The 13,939-nt window shown below is 36.0% G+C and overlaps 1 protein-coding gene across 3 annotated transcripts in view; it reads left to right on the forward strand.

The window, feature by feature from the left end:
• The window catches only part of LOC107692020 (band 4.1-like protein 4), a 54,880-nt gene extending 42,028 nt beyond the window's left edge, over positions 1–12,852 (forward strand). The window contains exons 12-23 of one of the 3 annotated variants that reach the window (XM_016490898.1): positions 1,172–1,287; positions 2,533–2,617; positions 4,271–4,348; positions 5,337–5,450; positions 7,063–7,113; positions 8,391–8,468; positions 8,660–8,779; positions 9,662–9,709; positions 9,800–9,868; positions 10,697–10,807; positions 10,891–10,969; positions 11,975–12,848. In XM_016490898.1, coding sequence (XP_016346384.1) covers positions 1,172–1,287; positions 2,533–2,617; positions 4,271–4,348; positions 5,337–5,450; positions 7,063–7,113; positions 8,391–8,468; positions 8,660–8,779; positions 9,662–9,709; positions 9,800–9,868; positions 10,697–10,807; positions 10,891–10,969; positions 11,975–12,082 — 1,057 coding nt within the window. In that variant the 3' untranslated portion in view covers positions 12,083–12,848. Of the gene's footprint in view, positions 1–1,171; positions 1,288–2,532; positions 2,618–4,270; positions 4,349–5,336; positions 5,451–7,062; positions 7,114–8,390; positions 8,469–8,659; positions 8,780–9,661; positions 9,710–9,799; positions 9,869–10,696; positions 10,808–10,890; positions 10,970–11,971 lie in introns of all 3 variants that reach the window. The other 2 variants (XM_016490897.1, XM_016490899.1) reach the window with 2 other exon arrangements.
• The last annotated feature ends 1,087 nt before the right edge of the window (positions 12,853–13,939 follow it).

Genomic DNA, 13,939 nt, shown 5'->3' on the forward strand with positions numbered 1-13,939 from the left:
GCATCACAGAAATACATTACAGTTTAACAGATATTCACATAGAGAACAGATATTTTAAATAATAAAAATATTTCACATTTTAACTGTGTTTACTGTGTCTAATAAATGCAGCCTTGGTGAGCAGAAGAGGCTTCTTTCTGAAATATTAAAACATGTTTCTGACCCCAACGGAGTTATAGAAGTTGTCATAAATCTATAACCAGATAAAAACCCAAGACACGAGGTATTGAGAAATGACCTTTAATATGCGCAGACAGATATTAGTCACAGACAGTGATATAATGCTGAATGTGTGACTCATGTTACTGTCATTACATTCTCAGGGTTAGTCATCAAATAAACATAAAACGGCTGCATCACATCCATCCAAATGTGGGCCGAACTCAAAAGAATAAAAGGCCAAATAATTGACAGATTACAAAATCACAGCACCTTAAAACTACTACCTAACGAGCACTAAACACCAAGGAACAGTTCACCCAGAAAATTAAAGTAATTTCATACAGAATAACATGATTTTTATTTTCTGAGTGAACTGTTCCTTTAACTCTTTCCCCGCCAGCAAAACGTTCTCAGACACTGCAAGCATTTTTGATGATTTTCACTAACATTTCATGACCCCCAGAATATTTTGTTGTATGCATTTCTGAACATGCAATACATCACAATAAAGAAGAGAGCCTCTCCTTTTAAACAAAAAAATCTAAACATTCTTGAATCAAGATGCATTTATTTGACAAGTAAAATGATTTAAGATATTAAGTCTTGTTTTATAAAAAAAAAAAGATCAAAATTTTGTTCATTTTTGCAACAAGCAAAAATATCTGCCAGTGGCAAAAAATAATCTTAATTCAAAGGCTAAACAATATTATTTTTCTTGCCCCGTTGCTTGTTTTAAGGAAAAACTAACAAAATGTTATATTTTACAGAAAACAAGACATAATATCTTAAGTCATTTTACTTGTACAGCAAATTCACCTTGAATCAATTTGCATTTGCAAATGTTTTTTTTCCACAAGAATACCAACATGTTCACCTTCTCTGGTTTAAGAAGTGGTCTTTTACTTTGCTTTAGCTTGAAAACCAAATCCATTTTGGTCGCAGTCTAGAGCCCTGAAAGGGGTTCCTTTAATGACGTTTTATAGTTCATTGTGTCTGTTTCTGCTTCCAGTGGAAAGACTGCGATGCAGATTGGACGAGAGCAGTCTGTGACTCTGCCGCGACCCGATCTACAGGTGATCCGAACCCGCAGCAAGACCTACCCAAAGAGAAGCACACAGCCCGCAGGTGAGCCGCATCTCACGCCCGGTTCACACCCGATGAGGTGTTTCCTGAGACAAACAACCACACAGAACACCCCAGGCCAGGGGTTCTCAAAGTCTACATTACAAGATCCAAATCTGAATTTATCAATGTCAAAGGTCCGGAACAATTAGTTATTACAAAACTTGTTATTAATAAACATGCATAACAAATCAACACTTATTTTGAAAATGACAGAATTTTCATTTTTGGGTGAACTAACCCTTTAACGCTAATGCGAGGGTGTTTCTAATGCAGCGTCTATGGGAGGAACGCTACATTTGACATTGTTCTCTCTTCTGACTGCCGTTTTCAGTCTCTCTCAATTTTTTTTCCTTTGATTGAAAGTCATGAAAACACTATCGTGGAGTTTTTCTTTTGCTATTTGAGGAAATGGGAATGCAAAAAATATATTTGTGGTACTCTCCCATTCACTGCTCTTCAATTAACCTAACTATGACGACTTCCGCTGCTGAGAAACCCGGAAATGTGAAAAAGGTCTATATTTCCCCTATCTTTATGTTCATACAGTAAAGGTGTTGAACGTTACACTGATAGTTTCAGCTTTTCAACGTTAACAGGCAGTGATGTAGAATCAGTGGGCGGGGCTAAACAGGCAGTGATGTAGAATCAGTGGGCGGGCTCTAAACAGGCAGAGATGTAGAAGCAGGCGTTGATCTTCTGCGGAGGCGGTGCTTATCCACACTACTACATCAGAGAGTAGAACATCCCACAAGCTGTGGTTTTGGCAGACTGCCTTCAATGTAAGCTGTTTTTAGACTATCGCGAAAGTTTTGAGTTCTTTAACTTACAGGATGTTTTAATAGTACAATGACCTCTCATATATCAAAAGATCAAGGGAATTTTGGTTTCTCAGTTCATGACCCCTTTAAGAAACCCAGAGTGTCACATGACATGAGGCTCAGGTGTACGATTGATCGGTTGGCACGTTTGCTTCAGCGCTCTGCAGGCATGCGATTGAGATAAACGCTGTTGTTGTTGGGCTGAGGCAGGAATGTGTGGGTCACTCCTGACCTCAACGCATGTCTGCACCTCTATTGTTCTTCCCAACACTTGCACACTTAAACAATAGAGCAGAGACTAGAGAGGGCTCGAGTGGAGGATGCAGATGGACGCAGGAAGTGTTCTGCTGAACTGCATGGACACAGTAACATCAGACTGATGTTTTTGGCCACAGAAGCACTCATGTTTGGGAATTATGTGCTTTAGGGCGGAGCAACGGAGGACAGACGGTCTCCAAGACGGAGAATGCGAGTGAAGGCCTCAAAAGCACTGCACTAATGCCGGTCAAGAGGTATTCAACTCTCTCATTAAGCGTTATTTGATCACAGCGTTTTATTGCTCTGGAGTAACCTTTTCACTGCAAACAGTGATTTTATTCTTGAGATCATTCAGTGAGATCATCAAATGGAGACTGCGCTGAATCTCCTGCATCTCAGATGTTTCTCCTGAGAAAAAGACCCCAATGACTTCATATAGATCTCCTCCAGTTCAAGAAGATCTCAATATGAGCTCTGACATTTCTCAGAATCAAATGATCTGAGCTGCTTTGCACAGACTGTATGTCAACTATTGACTCATTTAGGTCTATTTTTAGTTCTCTAAAGGAATTTTAGGAGAAACATCTGAGACAAAGTTGATACATCAATGAAACAATTGAGAACGTCAATAAATGTCTTGAGCTGCAAATAACTTTCTTCCTCAGTATTTCTATCTTGTTTTCAGCACAAATATTTAAACATTCCTAAGATACATTTGCTTGAGAACAAAAATGACTTCAGATTCTAAAAAATCTTCTGAAAAATGCATCAAAAGTTGGTCAGTTTATGCTTAAAATTAAAACAAAAAAATCCCGCTGGAATCAGGAAAATTAACTAAATTCAAAGGGAAAATTTATAATTTTTCTGACTCCATTTAGAGATTTTCTCTTGTTTTTAATTGTAAACTCACTTAATTTTGATAATGTTTTTTTTTTTAGAAAACAAGACAATATCTCAAGTCATTTTGATTCTTAAGTAAATGCATCATGCTTTATGAATGTGTATATATTTGTACTGAAAACAAGACAAAAATACTGAAGAATGTTTTTTTGCGGTGTATCTAAAGAGTCTTAAATCAAGATTCATTTACTTGAGAAGCAAAATGACTTAAAATATTGAAATATTGACATAAACATAAGTGTTTAAACTTAAAACAAACAAAAAAAACGATCTGCCGATGAGGTCAGACCCCATTTACAGATATTTTTTCTTAAGCAAAACTCATTTATTTTTGATAATGTTGTTTTAGAAAATGAGACTTCATGTCTGAAGTCAATTTGATTCTTAAGTAAATTTATCATGTCTTAAATCAAGATTAATTTACTTGAGAAGCAAAATGACTTAAAATATTGAAATATTGACAAACATAAGTGTTTAAACTTAAAACAAACAAAAAAAACGATCTGCCGATGAGGTCAGACCCCATTTACAGATATTTTTTCTTAAGCAAAACTCATTTATTTTTGATAATGTTGTTTTAGAAAATGAGACTTCATGTCTGAAGTCAATTTGATTCTTAAGTAAATTTATCATGATAAATGGTTTGATATTTGGACTAAAAAACAAGACAAAAGTACCGAGGAAGAACAATTTCTTGCAGTGTATCTGAACAGTCTTAAATCCAGATACATTTACATGAGAAGCAAAAAGGACTAAAGATGTTAAGTCCTGTTTTCTAAATCTGTCCTGTTTTCTCGATCATAATTAAGTGAGTCTAAGTTTTACAACAACAACAAAAAAAAGACATCCACGAATAGGGAAAGAAAATGAAACTTAATTCACAGGGAAAACCAGATTCTTTTTCTAACCTCATGAAACTCTCTTTATTTTGATGCATTTTTCAGTAATGTATCTTGATTTACAAATGTTTCGATATTTGTGCATTGTTTCACTGTATCTCCCCAAAGTCCCAAAGCAAAGACAGACAGCACTTCTGAGCCGCAGAGCAAGCCCAGTGCACCATGGGAAGAAGACGCCCCTCAAAGGTACAGCACTGAGAGTTCACACATGAATACAGTGCTTCCTATATTTACCATGGTACTGTTGGATTCATACCGGTGTTATTTTATTATTTGTGTACTATTATAGTATTTATTAATACTTAGAATTTTGTTTTTCAATATTTTATTACATTTTTATTATTTGTTTATATTTCTATATTGCTTTGAAATTAATACTCAACTTCAACTTATTTTATTTATTTCAGTTGTATTTATTAACATTAGGCTAGCTTCTTTTCTGTATTGTGCTTTAGTCGTTTTTTATATTTTTATAGCTTTAATTTAGGCACTTCATCTTAAAGATATTTTTAATTTAGCTGTGTTTATTAATATTTTGAATGAGCTTTTATTTATTTACTTTAAATTGTAATAATTTTGTTGTGTGCTTTATTCATTTGTATTAGCTGTTGCTATATGGCTTTAATTTTAGCACTATTTTATTTCATTTATTTGTATTTATTTATATTTCAGCTTTTACCTTTATATTTTCAGTTTATTTTAGTAATTTTGTGCTTTAGTCATTTTTGTTAATATGTATTTCTGTATGTATTTAATTGTAATACCTTAAACTTGTTTTATTTCATTTAGTTGTGTTTAGCTTTTATATTAGTTTTTCAGTTCTCATTTTAATTTTAAGATTGTTAGAACTTTGTGCTAGGTTTGTTTTTTATGTGTATTTCTGTGTAGCTTTAATTTTAGTACTCCAACTTAAGGTTATTTTATTAAACGTATTTTATTTAGTTGCCAAGTCAACATTTCCATGTCATTCATCTAGTATTTCTATTTTATGTTAACATTATTTCAGTTACCAAAACCGATTTTTAGTAGTTTCACATTTAGTTAACAATATCAGCACTGATTCATATTCATGCACTATGGTATTTTATTATGGTATGCCGTTGTAGTTTTTGTATCTGTTTTGTTTGTGCATTCTTGTCCTCTCTAAGCTGTCCCGTCATTGTTTTTTCCTCAGCGGTCTGTACAACTCGGCCAGCGAGCGGAACAAATCTCCCAAATTCCCCAAAGCTCACAGACGTTCACCCTCAGGAGGCAGCGAGAACGAGACGTCTCACTCGGCCCGCCGCAGGTGTGCACATGCATCTCGCTTCTGCATTCAGACTCATTTATGACCTTGAGTGTTAATGCATCTGAAGAAGTGCATGAGAGTCTTTGAACATCAGCGCTGAATCTCAATCCAGATGCATTTGCTCCCTCTAGTGGAAGTCAACTGGAACAAATGGGTTTTGTTACTCTTCGTTTGTAGCAAGAAGCCAAACACTAAGAGTAGCATCCAGGACTATTATTGTAAACTAACACTAAAACTATACTATATATATATATATATATATATATATAATTAGTCTTTTAATGTGTCATAAGTTAATTTTTGTTGTAAATATGCCTGACAAGATTGTTACACTGAATGACATTTTAGTGGCTCTCTTCTGTAAATCAGGGGAAAATGTATGATATTTATTTTTTGCTCAGAAAAACAAAAACAAAATTGCAATTACATTAAACAGAAAACTTTTTACATTTTTTGGGGGGAAAATCAACAACAATTTAAAGCAGTATTACACTTATTGTTTTTATGCTTAAACCCTTTTTCATCTTTGACCCTTATATATATATGAATTTAATAAATGAGTTAATTAATAAATAAATACATTTATTGGCTTGAATAAAGTAAAATAGAAAACATTTGAAAAAAAATATTTTCCAGTTGTCATTTTAATTTTAGTTTGTTTTAATTTTTTTATGTGCGTTAGTCATTTTTAATAGTTGTTGTTTTTTAAATGTTTCTATATAACTTTAATTTTAGTACTTCAACTTCAACACATTCATTAATATTTTGAATTAGCTTTTATTTTTATATTTTCAGTTTTCTTTTCTTTTTAGTTTAGCTTTTATTTAGGCAACATTTCTCATTTTTGTTTAGTTTAAGTTGAAGCACTAAAATTGCTAACTGGAAATAAATTATTTAATTAAAAAAATAAAACTGAAATGAAAATAGATCAAAATTAATAGTAATATTTAAAATAAACAAAAACAAGCACATAAAAGCACATTTAATATGCATTAAATTACTAAATATTTAACTAAAATTAAAATGTAATGTTTTTAAAAAAAAAAGCTAATTCAAAATATTTATAAAAACTATAATAGTTTATAAATAATACTAAAATAACACTGGCTGCATCAGAATGAATATTTCTTCTACTGTGTTCCTTTCAAAAATTGAGAACGCAATACATTGAATATCTTGTATTGTTTAAAATAAACAAAAAAGCGCATAACAAGATTACTAGAAATTTAACCTAAATTAAAATGAGAGCTGAAAGTATAAAAAAATAAACGCTCAGTTCAGAATAGTATATACATTAAAAAAAAACATTGCTTGCATCTTAATGAACATTTTTTAAATTTACTTTAGTCTACATTAGTCTACAATACATGGATTATTTAGTTATATTTTTTCAGCAGTAGAGGAGGTGAAAGTTCCTCTAGTTATGAGTTCTTGCCTCTGGGCATCAATAAGAAGTGAATTCTGCCACAGGCGAGGAACTGATGAAAGAATGGCTGAGAATAAATAAATACTGATAAATCCTCACAGCAGCGCAGGCGTCTGTGTCTGTCAGAGATGATGAAACAGTCCGTGTTTCTCTTTAAACGTCCTTCATTGTGTTTTGTCTCGACAGAAAAGTTCAACCCACTGACGACCCACAGGCCAACAAACAGTACAGGAGGAGGTTCGCTTTTATTCGTTTGCTTCTTTAGATTTCAACAGCTTCACAACTAATATAATATAACAGAAAGGAAACAATCAGTGTTTGGTGTCGCGCAGCTCTTTGTTTTTCTAATTTATGCTTTTCAAGGCAAGACAGTTTCTTGGAGTTTGTCGCTGGCTGGTTTTAAATAGAGCCAGACACATTTTTTGCATTTTTTGAGACAAAATCTGCAGAATGTAGTGTGTTAAAGGAATAGTTCACCCAAAAATGAACATTTGCTGAACATTTACTCACTCCTCAGGCCATCCCAGATTAGGATGAGTTTGTTTCTTCATCAGATTTGGAGAAATGTAGCATTGCATCAGTGTCTCAGCAATGGATGCTCTGCAGTGAATGGGTGCCGTCAGAATGAGAGTCCAAACAGCTGATAAAAACATCACAAGTAATCCACAGCACTCCAGTCCATCAGTTAATGTCTTGAGAAGACAAAAGCTGAAACAAATCCATCATCAAGATTTTAACTTCAAACCGTTGCTTCTGGCTAAAATACGATGTCTCCTGTTTTCTCTCACATCAAAATCCGTCAGTATTTAGGCTTGTAAACGCTGCTTGATCTGTGCAGATTCTCTCCTGATTCAAACCAGACCACTTTTTTTACTGCAGGAAGTGTTATTATGTTACAAACGTTGATGTGTTTCTTCCAAACACGCAGCTTTTGTCTTCTCCAGATGTTAACTGATGGACTGCAGTGGTGTGGATTACTTGTGGATTATTGTGATGTTTTTATCAGCTGTTTGGACTCTCATTCTGACGGCACCCATTCAGGATCCATTGGTGAGCAAGTGATGCAATGCTAAATTTCTCCAAATCTGATGAAGACACAAACCCATCTACATCTTGGATGACCTGAGGGTGAGTAAACACTCATTGGGAACTGTAAGCACAATCAAAATAGTTATATTAAATTACATTATAATTAAAATATTAAATAAATAAACATTCACAAACATTTGTTTGCTGAGTTCTGCAGTTACAGGTTGGGCCTGGATTTATATATTAGCTGAGTTCTTTTCTACAAAAACTTTATTGTAATTTCATGTTTTTTGTTAGAGAAGGTGTTCATGCTCAGGTATTTTTAAGAGCATCTCATTTGGAACAGAGATGCAATTTCTTGTAAACTGCAGGATGTGATTTTTATTAATAACATTTTTGTTTTGTTTTTGTAGAACTGTTCAAGAATGTGTGTCGTTTTTCCATTCTGCCCTGTCACCTTTAACCCCTCTGATTGGCCCCTTTAGGTCACGTTCCCGTGGAAACACCAGCAGCGGCAGCGAATCCGAGAATTCCAACAGGGAACATCGTAAAAAAAGAAACCGGTGTGTGATTCAGCTGTCAGGACAATAAAAGAGCACAGGCCTCCTGATATATATGGATGTTATAAATTAAGGCAGTAATGGTCTTAAAAACAATTGTTGCAGGAAATTGTGAAAATCTTTGAGAAAAGCAGGAAATCGTTGCAAGAATTTGTATCATAATATAAATGCATTCACATCTCTATAACATGCAGGTCCCGGCAGGAGAACGAGATGGTTGACTCTGGTCCGCAGTGGGAGGTTGTGCTACGCAGACAGAAGGAAAAAACCCCCAGCGATCCCAACCATCGGCGCTCGCGACACCGCTCACGATCGTAAGCACCTGAAACTATTAAGTGAAAGTGAAAGTGAAGTGACATGTGGCCAAGTATGGTGACCCATACTAGGAATTAGTGCTCTGCATTTATCCCATCCAGAATGCACACACACAGTAGTGGACTCTCTAACCATTAGGCCACGACTTCCCCCAATAACTTTACCTTTAACTTTTAACCCTGTAAAGCCTGACATATGAAGTCATAGTTTTTAAATTGAACATATTTGACACATCAGGCTTTTATGGCTCATATAGTCTGGTTTAGTGAGAATATAGAGAAAAAAACAGCCCAATTTTATTCAGAGTCCCAAACTGAGCAAAAAATATGCAATATGGTGCAGATGCTGATATTTACATAGACAAAAAGAGGTTAAATTCTGAAGCTTGTAATGTAAATCAATTAGATCTTTATAACAGTACAGCAGATACTTACATAAAATGATCTAAATATCAGTGGTCGCTCTATATCTCCAATAATGTGTCGTAGTAAGATGAGATTGAAATGATCCAAACATATAATGCAGTGATTGAGAGCTGAAGAAATAAAGGCTCCTCAGAAGCCAGTAAGTGTTCATCTGGAGATATTACTGCAGTTATTCTGACGCTTACTTGATAAAAATCAGTCAAGATTTGACAGCAGAAACACACGAGAAGCAGCAGCTGAAGCTGGATGTTTCTACAATTACACTAAAAGTGCTTTTACTGCAACTCTATACTATCAATCAGAGACAGAAGACATGCAGTAGATTGCATGTGACAGCAAAGTTTTGTTCATGTTGATCATTAGAGGCCCATAAAATATGATTTTTATGAAATCATAAAAAATCTAAATGACCTCTTCTGCCAGTCTTTGAACTCTTTTTATTCTTGTCTATCGCAGACGAAGTCCTGACGTCCAAGCTAAAGAGCAGCTCTGGAAGCACATCCAGTGAGTTTAACGTCACGCTCATCACTGATCAGACTCCAGCTCTAAACAGCAGAATACAGACGGTGATGATCATGTTGTGTTTGTGTGCAGGAAGGAGCTGGTCGATACTTCAGGTCTCTCTGAGGAGCAACTAAAGGAGATTCCGTACAAGAAAGTGGAGTAAGTCAAATAAACCTGTCCTCCTATAAAACAGGACAATCAATAATTCCACAAATAGGGTTAACATTGGTATCCCATAAAAAAGGAAATCCCCAAATGTATATGCCTAATGAAAGTGTGCCTCTGTCAGTGTTAAAACCCCCAGGCAATTAGTGTCCACAGAAAACATGCATTATTCAGCTCAGTGAATCTCTAAAACCGTTCCTCATGAGCTGTATGTAAATCTGATGTTTTGGGATATTAGTCTGCTGAACGCCGAGTTCGCAGTAACATAGAAAAGGAGCTTTTAAAGGGATAGCTCACCCAAAAATGAAAATTCGGTCATTAATTACTCACCCTCATGTCGTTCCAAACCCGTAAGATCTTCGGAACACAAATTAAGATATTTTTGATGCATTCCGAGAGCTCTCTGACGCTCCCATAGACAGCAAGGATCCTAACACGATCAAGACTCAGAAACGAAGCAAGGACATCGTTAAAATAGTCCATGTGACATCAGTGGTTCAACCGTAATTTTACGAAGCTACTTTTTGTGCACAAAGAAAACAAAAATAACTTTATTCAACAATTCGTCTCCTCCACGTCACCCTATAGCGCCATTTTGGAGAGCGTCACATACGTAAACAACGTATGCAATGTATGTATGCGAATACAATGTTTACGTTGTTTGCACTTTGATCTGAACGTTAACAACGTATCCGCGAACATACGTTGCATATGTTGTTTACGTATGTGATACTCTCCAAAATAGAATTGGAAAGCTTGTAGCTGTTGTAAATTGTAGCTTCGTAAAATTACGTGCAAACAGCTGCATGTATCTGGTTTCAGAACACAAGGTGACCCGATCAAGATCCGCCATTCACATTCTCCCAGGAGCTTCCGGCAGTTTCGACGCTCCCACTGTTCTGATGGCGAGCGGTCTGTGCTCTCTGAGGTCAAGTAAGTCCGTTCTGAGCGGTCAAATGGATGTTTTGTATCACACTCGCCGATCTCAGGTCAGATTCATTTTTATTGTCTTTCAGCTCTCGGACCGATCTGGTGCCTCCTCTCCCGGTTACCCGCACCGCAGACGTGCCTGGTTCCAGCTCGACCCCTGCACAGGTCAGACACACACCTTGCCTTCTTAATTATTTAAAGGAATAGTTCACCTAAAAATGAAAATTTGCTTAACATTTACACACCCTCAGGCCATACAGGATGTAAATGAGTTTGTGTCATCATCAGATTTGGTGAAATGTAGCATTCCATCACTTGCTCACCAATGGATCCTGAATGGGTGCCGTCAGAATTAGAGTCCAAACAGCTGATTAAAAACATCACAGTAATCCACAAGTAATCCACACCACTCCAGTCCATCAGTTAAAGTCTCAAGAAGCCAAAAGCTGCGAGTTTGTAAGAAACAAATCCATCAATAAGACGATTTTAACTTCAAACCGTTGCTAAAATACGAGTCCATAATCCATAATAATGTTTCCTCTAGTTAAAAAAGTGTTCTGGTCTGAATCAGGAGATAAATCTGCACAGATCAAGCACCGTTTAAACAGCTCTAAACAAATATGTGGCTGGATTTTGATGTGAGAGACAACAGGAGATGCACTTTTTCACTGGAGGAAGCGTTATTATGGATTATGGACTCGTATTTTGGCCAGAAGTGGTGGTTTGAATTTAAAATGCTAGATTAGAAGTTACGTTGATGGTTTTGTTACTTACAAACATGCAGCTTTTGGCTTCATAAGATGTTAACTGATGGACTGGAGTGCTGTGGATTATTGTGATGTTTTTATCAGCTGTTTGGACTCTCATTCTGACGGCACCCATTCACTGCAGAGCATCCATTGCTGAGACACTGATGCAATGCTACATTTCTCCAAATCTGATAAAGAAACAAACTCCTACATTTGGGATGGTCTGAGGGTGAGTAAATGTTCAGCAAATTTTAATTTTGGGGTTAACTATTCCTTTAAGTGGTGAACAGTTTCATTGCTTTTTTTTAATGTTAACCTTTAGAGCGAGAGTCAGAGATCCATCTGATTTCAGTCGGTTATTTCATCAATGTCTGATGTTTCTCACTCTATTGTGTGTGCCTATTTCTGTTCCTTTCAGAAGAAGAAAGGCTCCAAAGACACTCTCTCAGAGAGCTCCGAGCAGGACGCAAAAAGCACCGCCAAGGTGGTGAAGACCGTACACACATCTCGAGTGAAAACAGAGACGTGACCGCTTTCACAGTCGACGTGTCAAGGACGAACGGCAGGGTTGCCAGTGAAATGAAAAGTCAAGCTCTGGTGGAGCCTGTATGAAAACACTGAAGTTATGCAGATACACGGACACCCTCAATAAAGATTCAAGCTCCTTTCTTCATAGTTCATGCCATAAATGCATTTCTTCACAGTCTAGGATTACACGTGTCCCTTCACAGAGGTTTGGTCAGTGTATCACTCAAGCACACTGCAAACGTAGAAATTAGATTCATTTTCTTACTGGCAATCAAATGAAGGATGGTGGACTATCGATGGTGTTAAGTCTGATATTGCAAACATCTCAAACTCTTTTGAACACATTTTCTACAGTATTAAACGTCTGTGCGCTCGAGCACCGTGTGAGAATGATGGTAAACAGTGCTTCGTATTATTATTATTATTGTTCGTTGTGTCCTCAGATTTTAGAGTCAGCTCTGCTGTAGGAAATGTTGCTGCTGTATTTCTATTTTTGTTTTTGCACAATAATGTAGACTCGTGTATCTTGTTTCAAAATCACTGTAGCTAAACTGGAAGCTCAAATTATTGCGTTTTAACAACTTCTTGTCAATAAATACATTATAATACATTCATTCTGGGGTTATTGTACCTGTCTGGTGTCTTTGCAGAAGCAAAGTGCTCTGGTTTAAATTATTTGGTTATTAGGATGTTATCTGTGAAATGACACACTGCAGCCAGTAGAGGGAGGCAAACAGCTTGCTTATTTGTATTCTGAAGTCAGTGTAAGTGTAAAAAAAAATTTATTTACAGTCAGCTAACAGGAGAAGACCTCATTGTTAGATCTTTTAGTGAAAGAACCAAACTTATGATGTTTTTGATTAATGAAATAAGATTTTTGTCATTATTTTTATTACGTGGTAAAATGCGATAAGGTGCTTGAAGCGCTTTAACTTGGTAGACTATTTAAATTAAGGTTAATTTCACATTAGCGCTGTTACTATAGTGTGTATTTGAGCTATCAATTCAATTTACAAAGCAACTTATTGCATACAGAAAATTTAAACAGCATTTTAAACAACATTCGTCAGCGCGCTAAATATACGCTCGCGATCGCACTCACGTGGCACCAGTTGACCGCTCCCGCGCTTTTCGTGAGGATCCGTTTGAGACGTTAGGTCAGCAAAACAAATATCTATTCAGCACTTTATGACAGATTTCACAGTTATGTCACACACAGTGTTTCCTTTGAGAAGTTATTAATATCCTATAGGTCACGCCAACATTTGTCAAACTGGCAAAATGCCATTTGGGTTGCGTGAGTCTGTGTGAGTTACTCGATCGCTTTCGGAAAATTACTTTAAAAATTACATCTGAAATGTTTAACCTTTTAAAAAAACAACGTATATTTCGGAAACTGAATCGATTTTGTTAGCAGTAGATATGGGCATCTGCAAATGCTTTGAATGTAAATGGTGACTGAGCCAAAACAAAATCCCTCCTTTCACGGGGTCCTTTAGAAAGTGTCGATCAAATTTACACTAGACCTTTGCAAAAATTAGCTTTGTGTACAAAACTCGGCATGTTCCTACATAGTGAGATGTGAAATTATGGATTATAAATAATAGAGCTATTATAAATATTGATAGTAGATTATAAGTATTCAAAGAAAATGTGAGTGGTGTTTCGACGCCTCAGTGCTAAGGGGTTATTTATGGTTGTTAGGGGGTGGCTGGAGTGTTTGTTTATTTGCACACGTGTCAAAAAGTCCATCACACTATATTCTGTCTCAGAAGTTTAAAGGGATCGTTCACCCAAAAATGAAAACGTGATGTTTATCTGCTTACCCCCAGGGCATCCAAGATGTAGGTGACTTTGT

Source organism: Sinocyclocheilus anshuiensis, unplaced genomic scaffold (genome assembly GCF_001515605.1).
Source record: "Sinocyclocheilus anshuiensis isolate Anshui unplaced genomic scaffold, SAMN03320099.WGS_v1.1 scaffold738, whole genome shotgun sequence".
NCBI lineage: Eukaryota > Metazoa > Chordata > Actinopteri > Cypriniformes > Cyprinidae > Sinocyclocheilus > Sinocyclocheilus anshuiensis.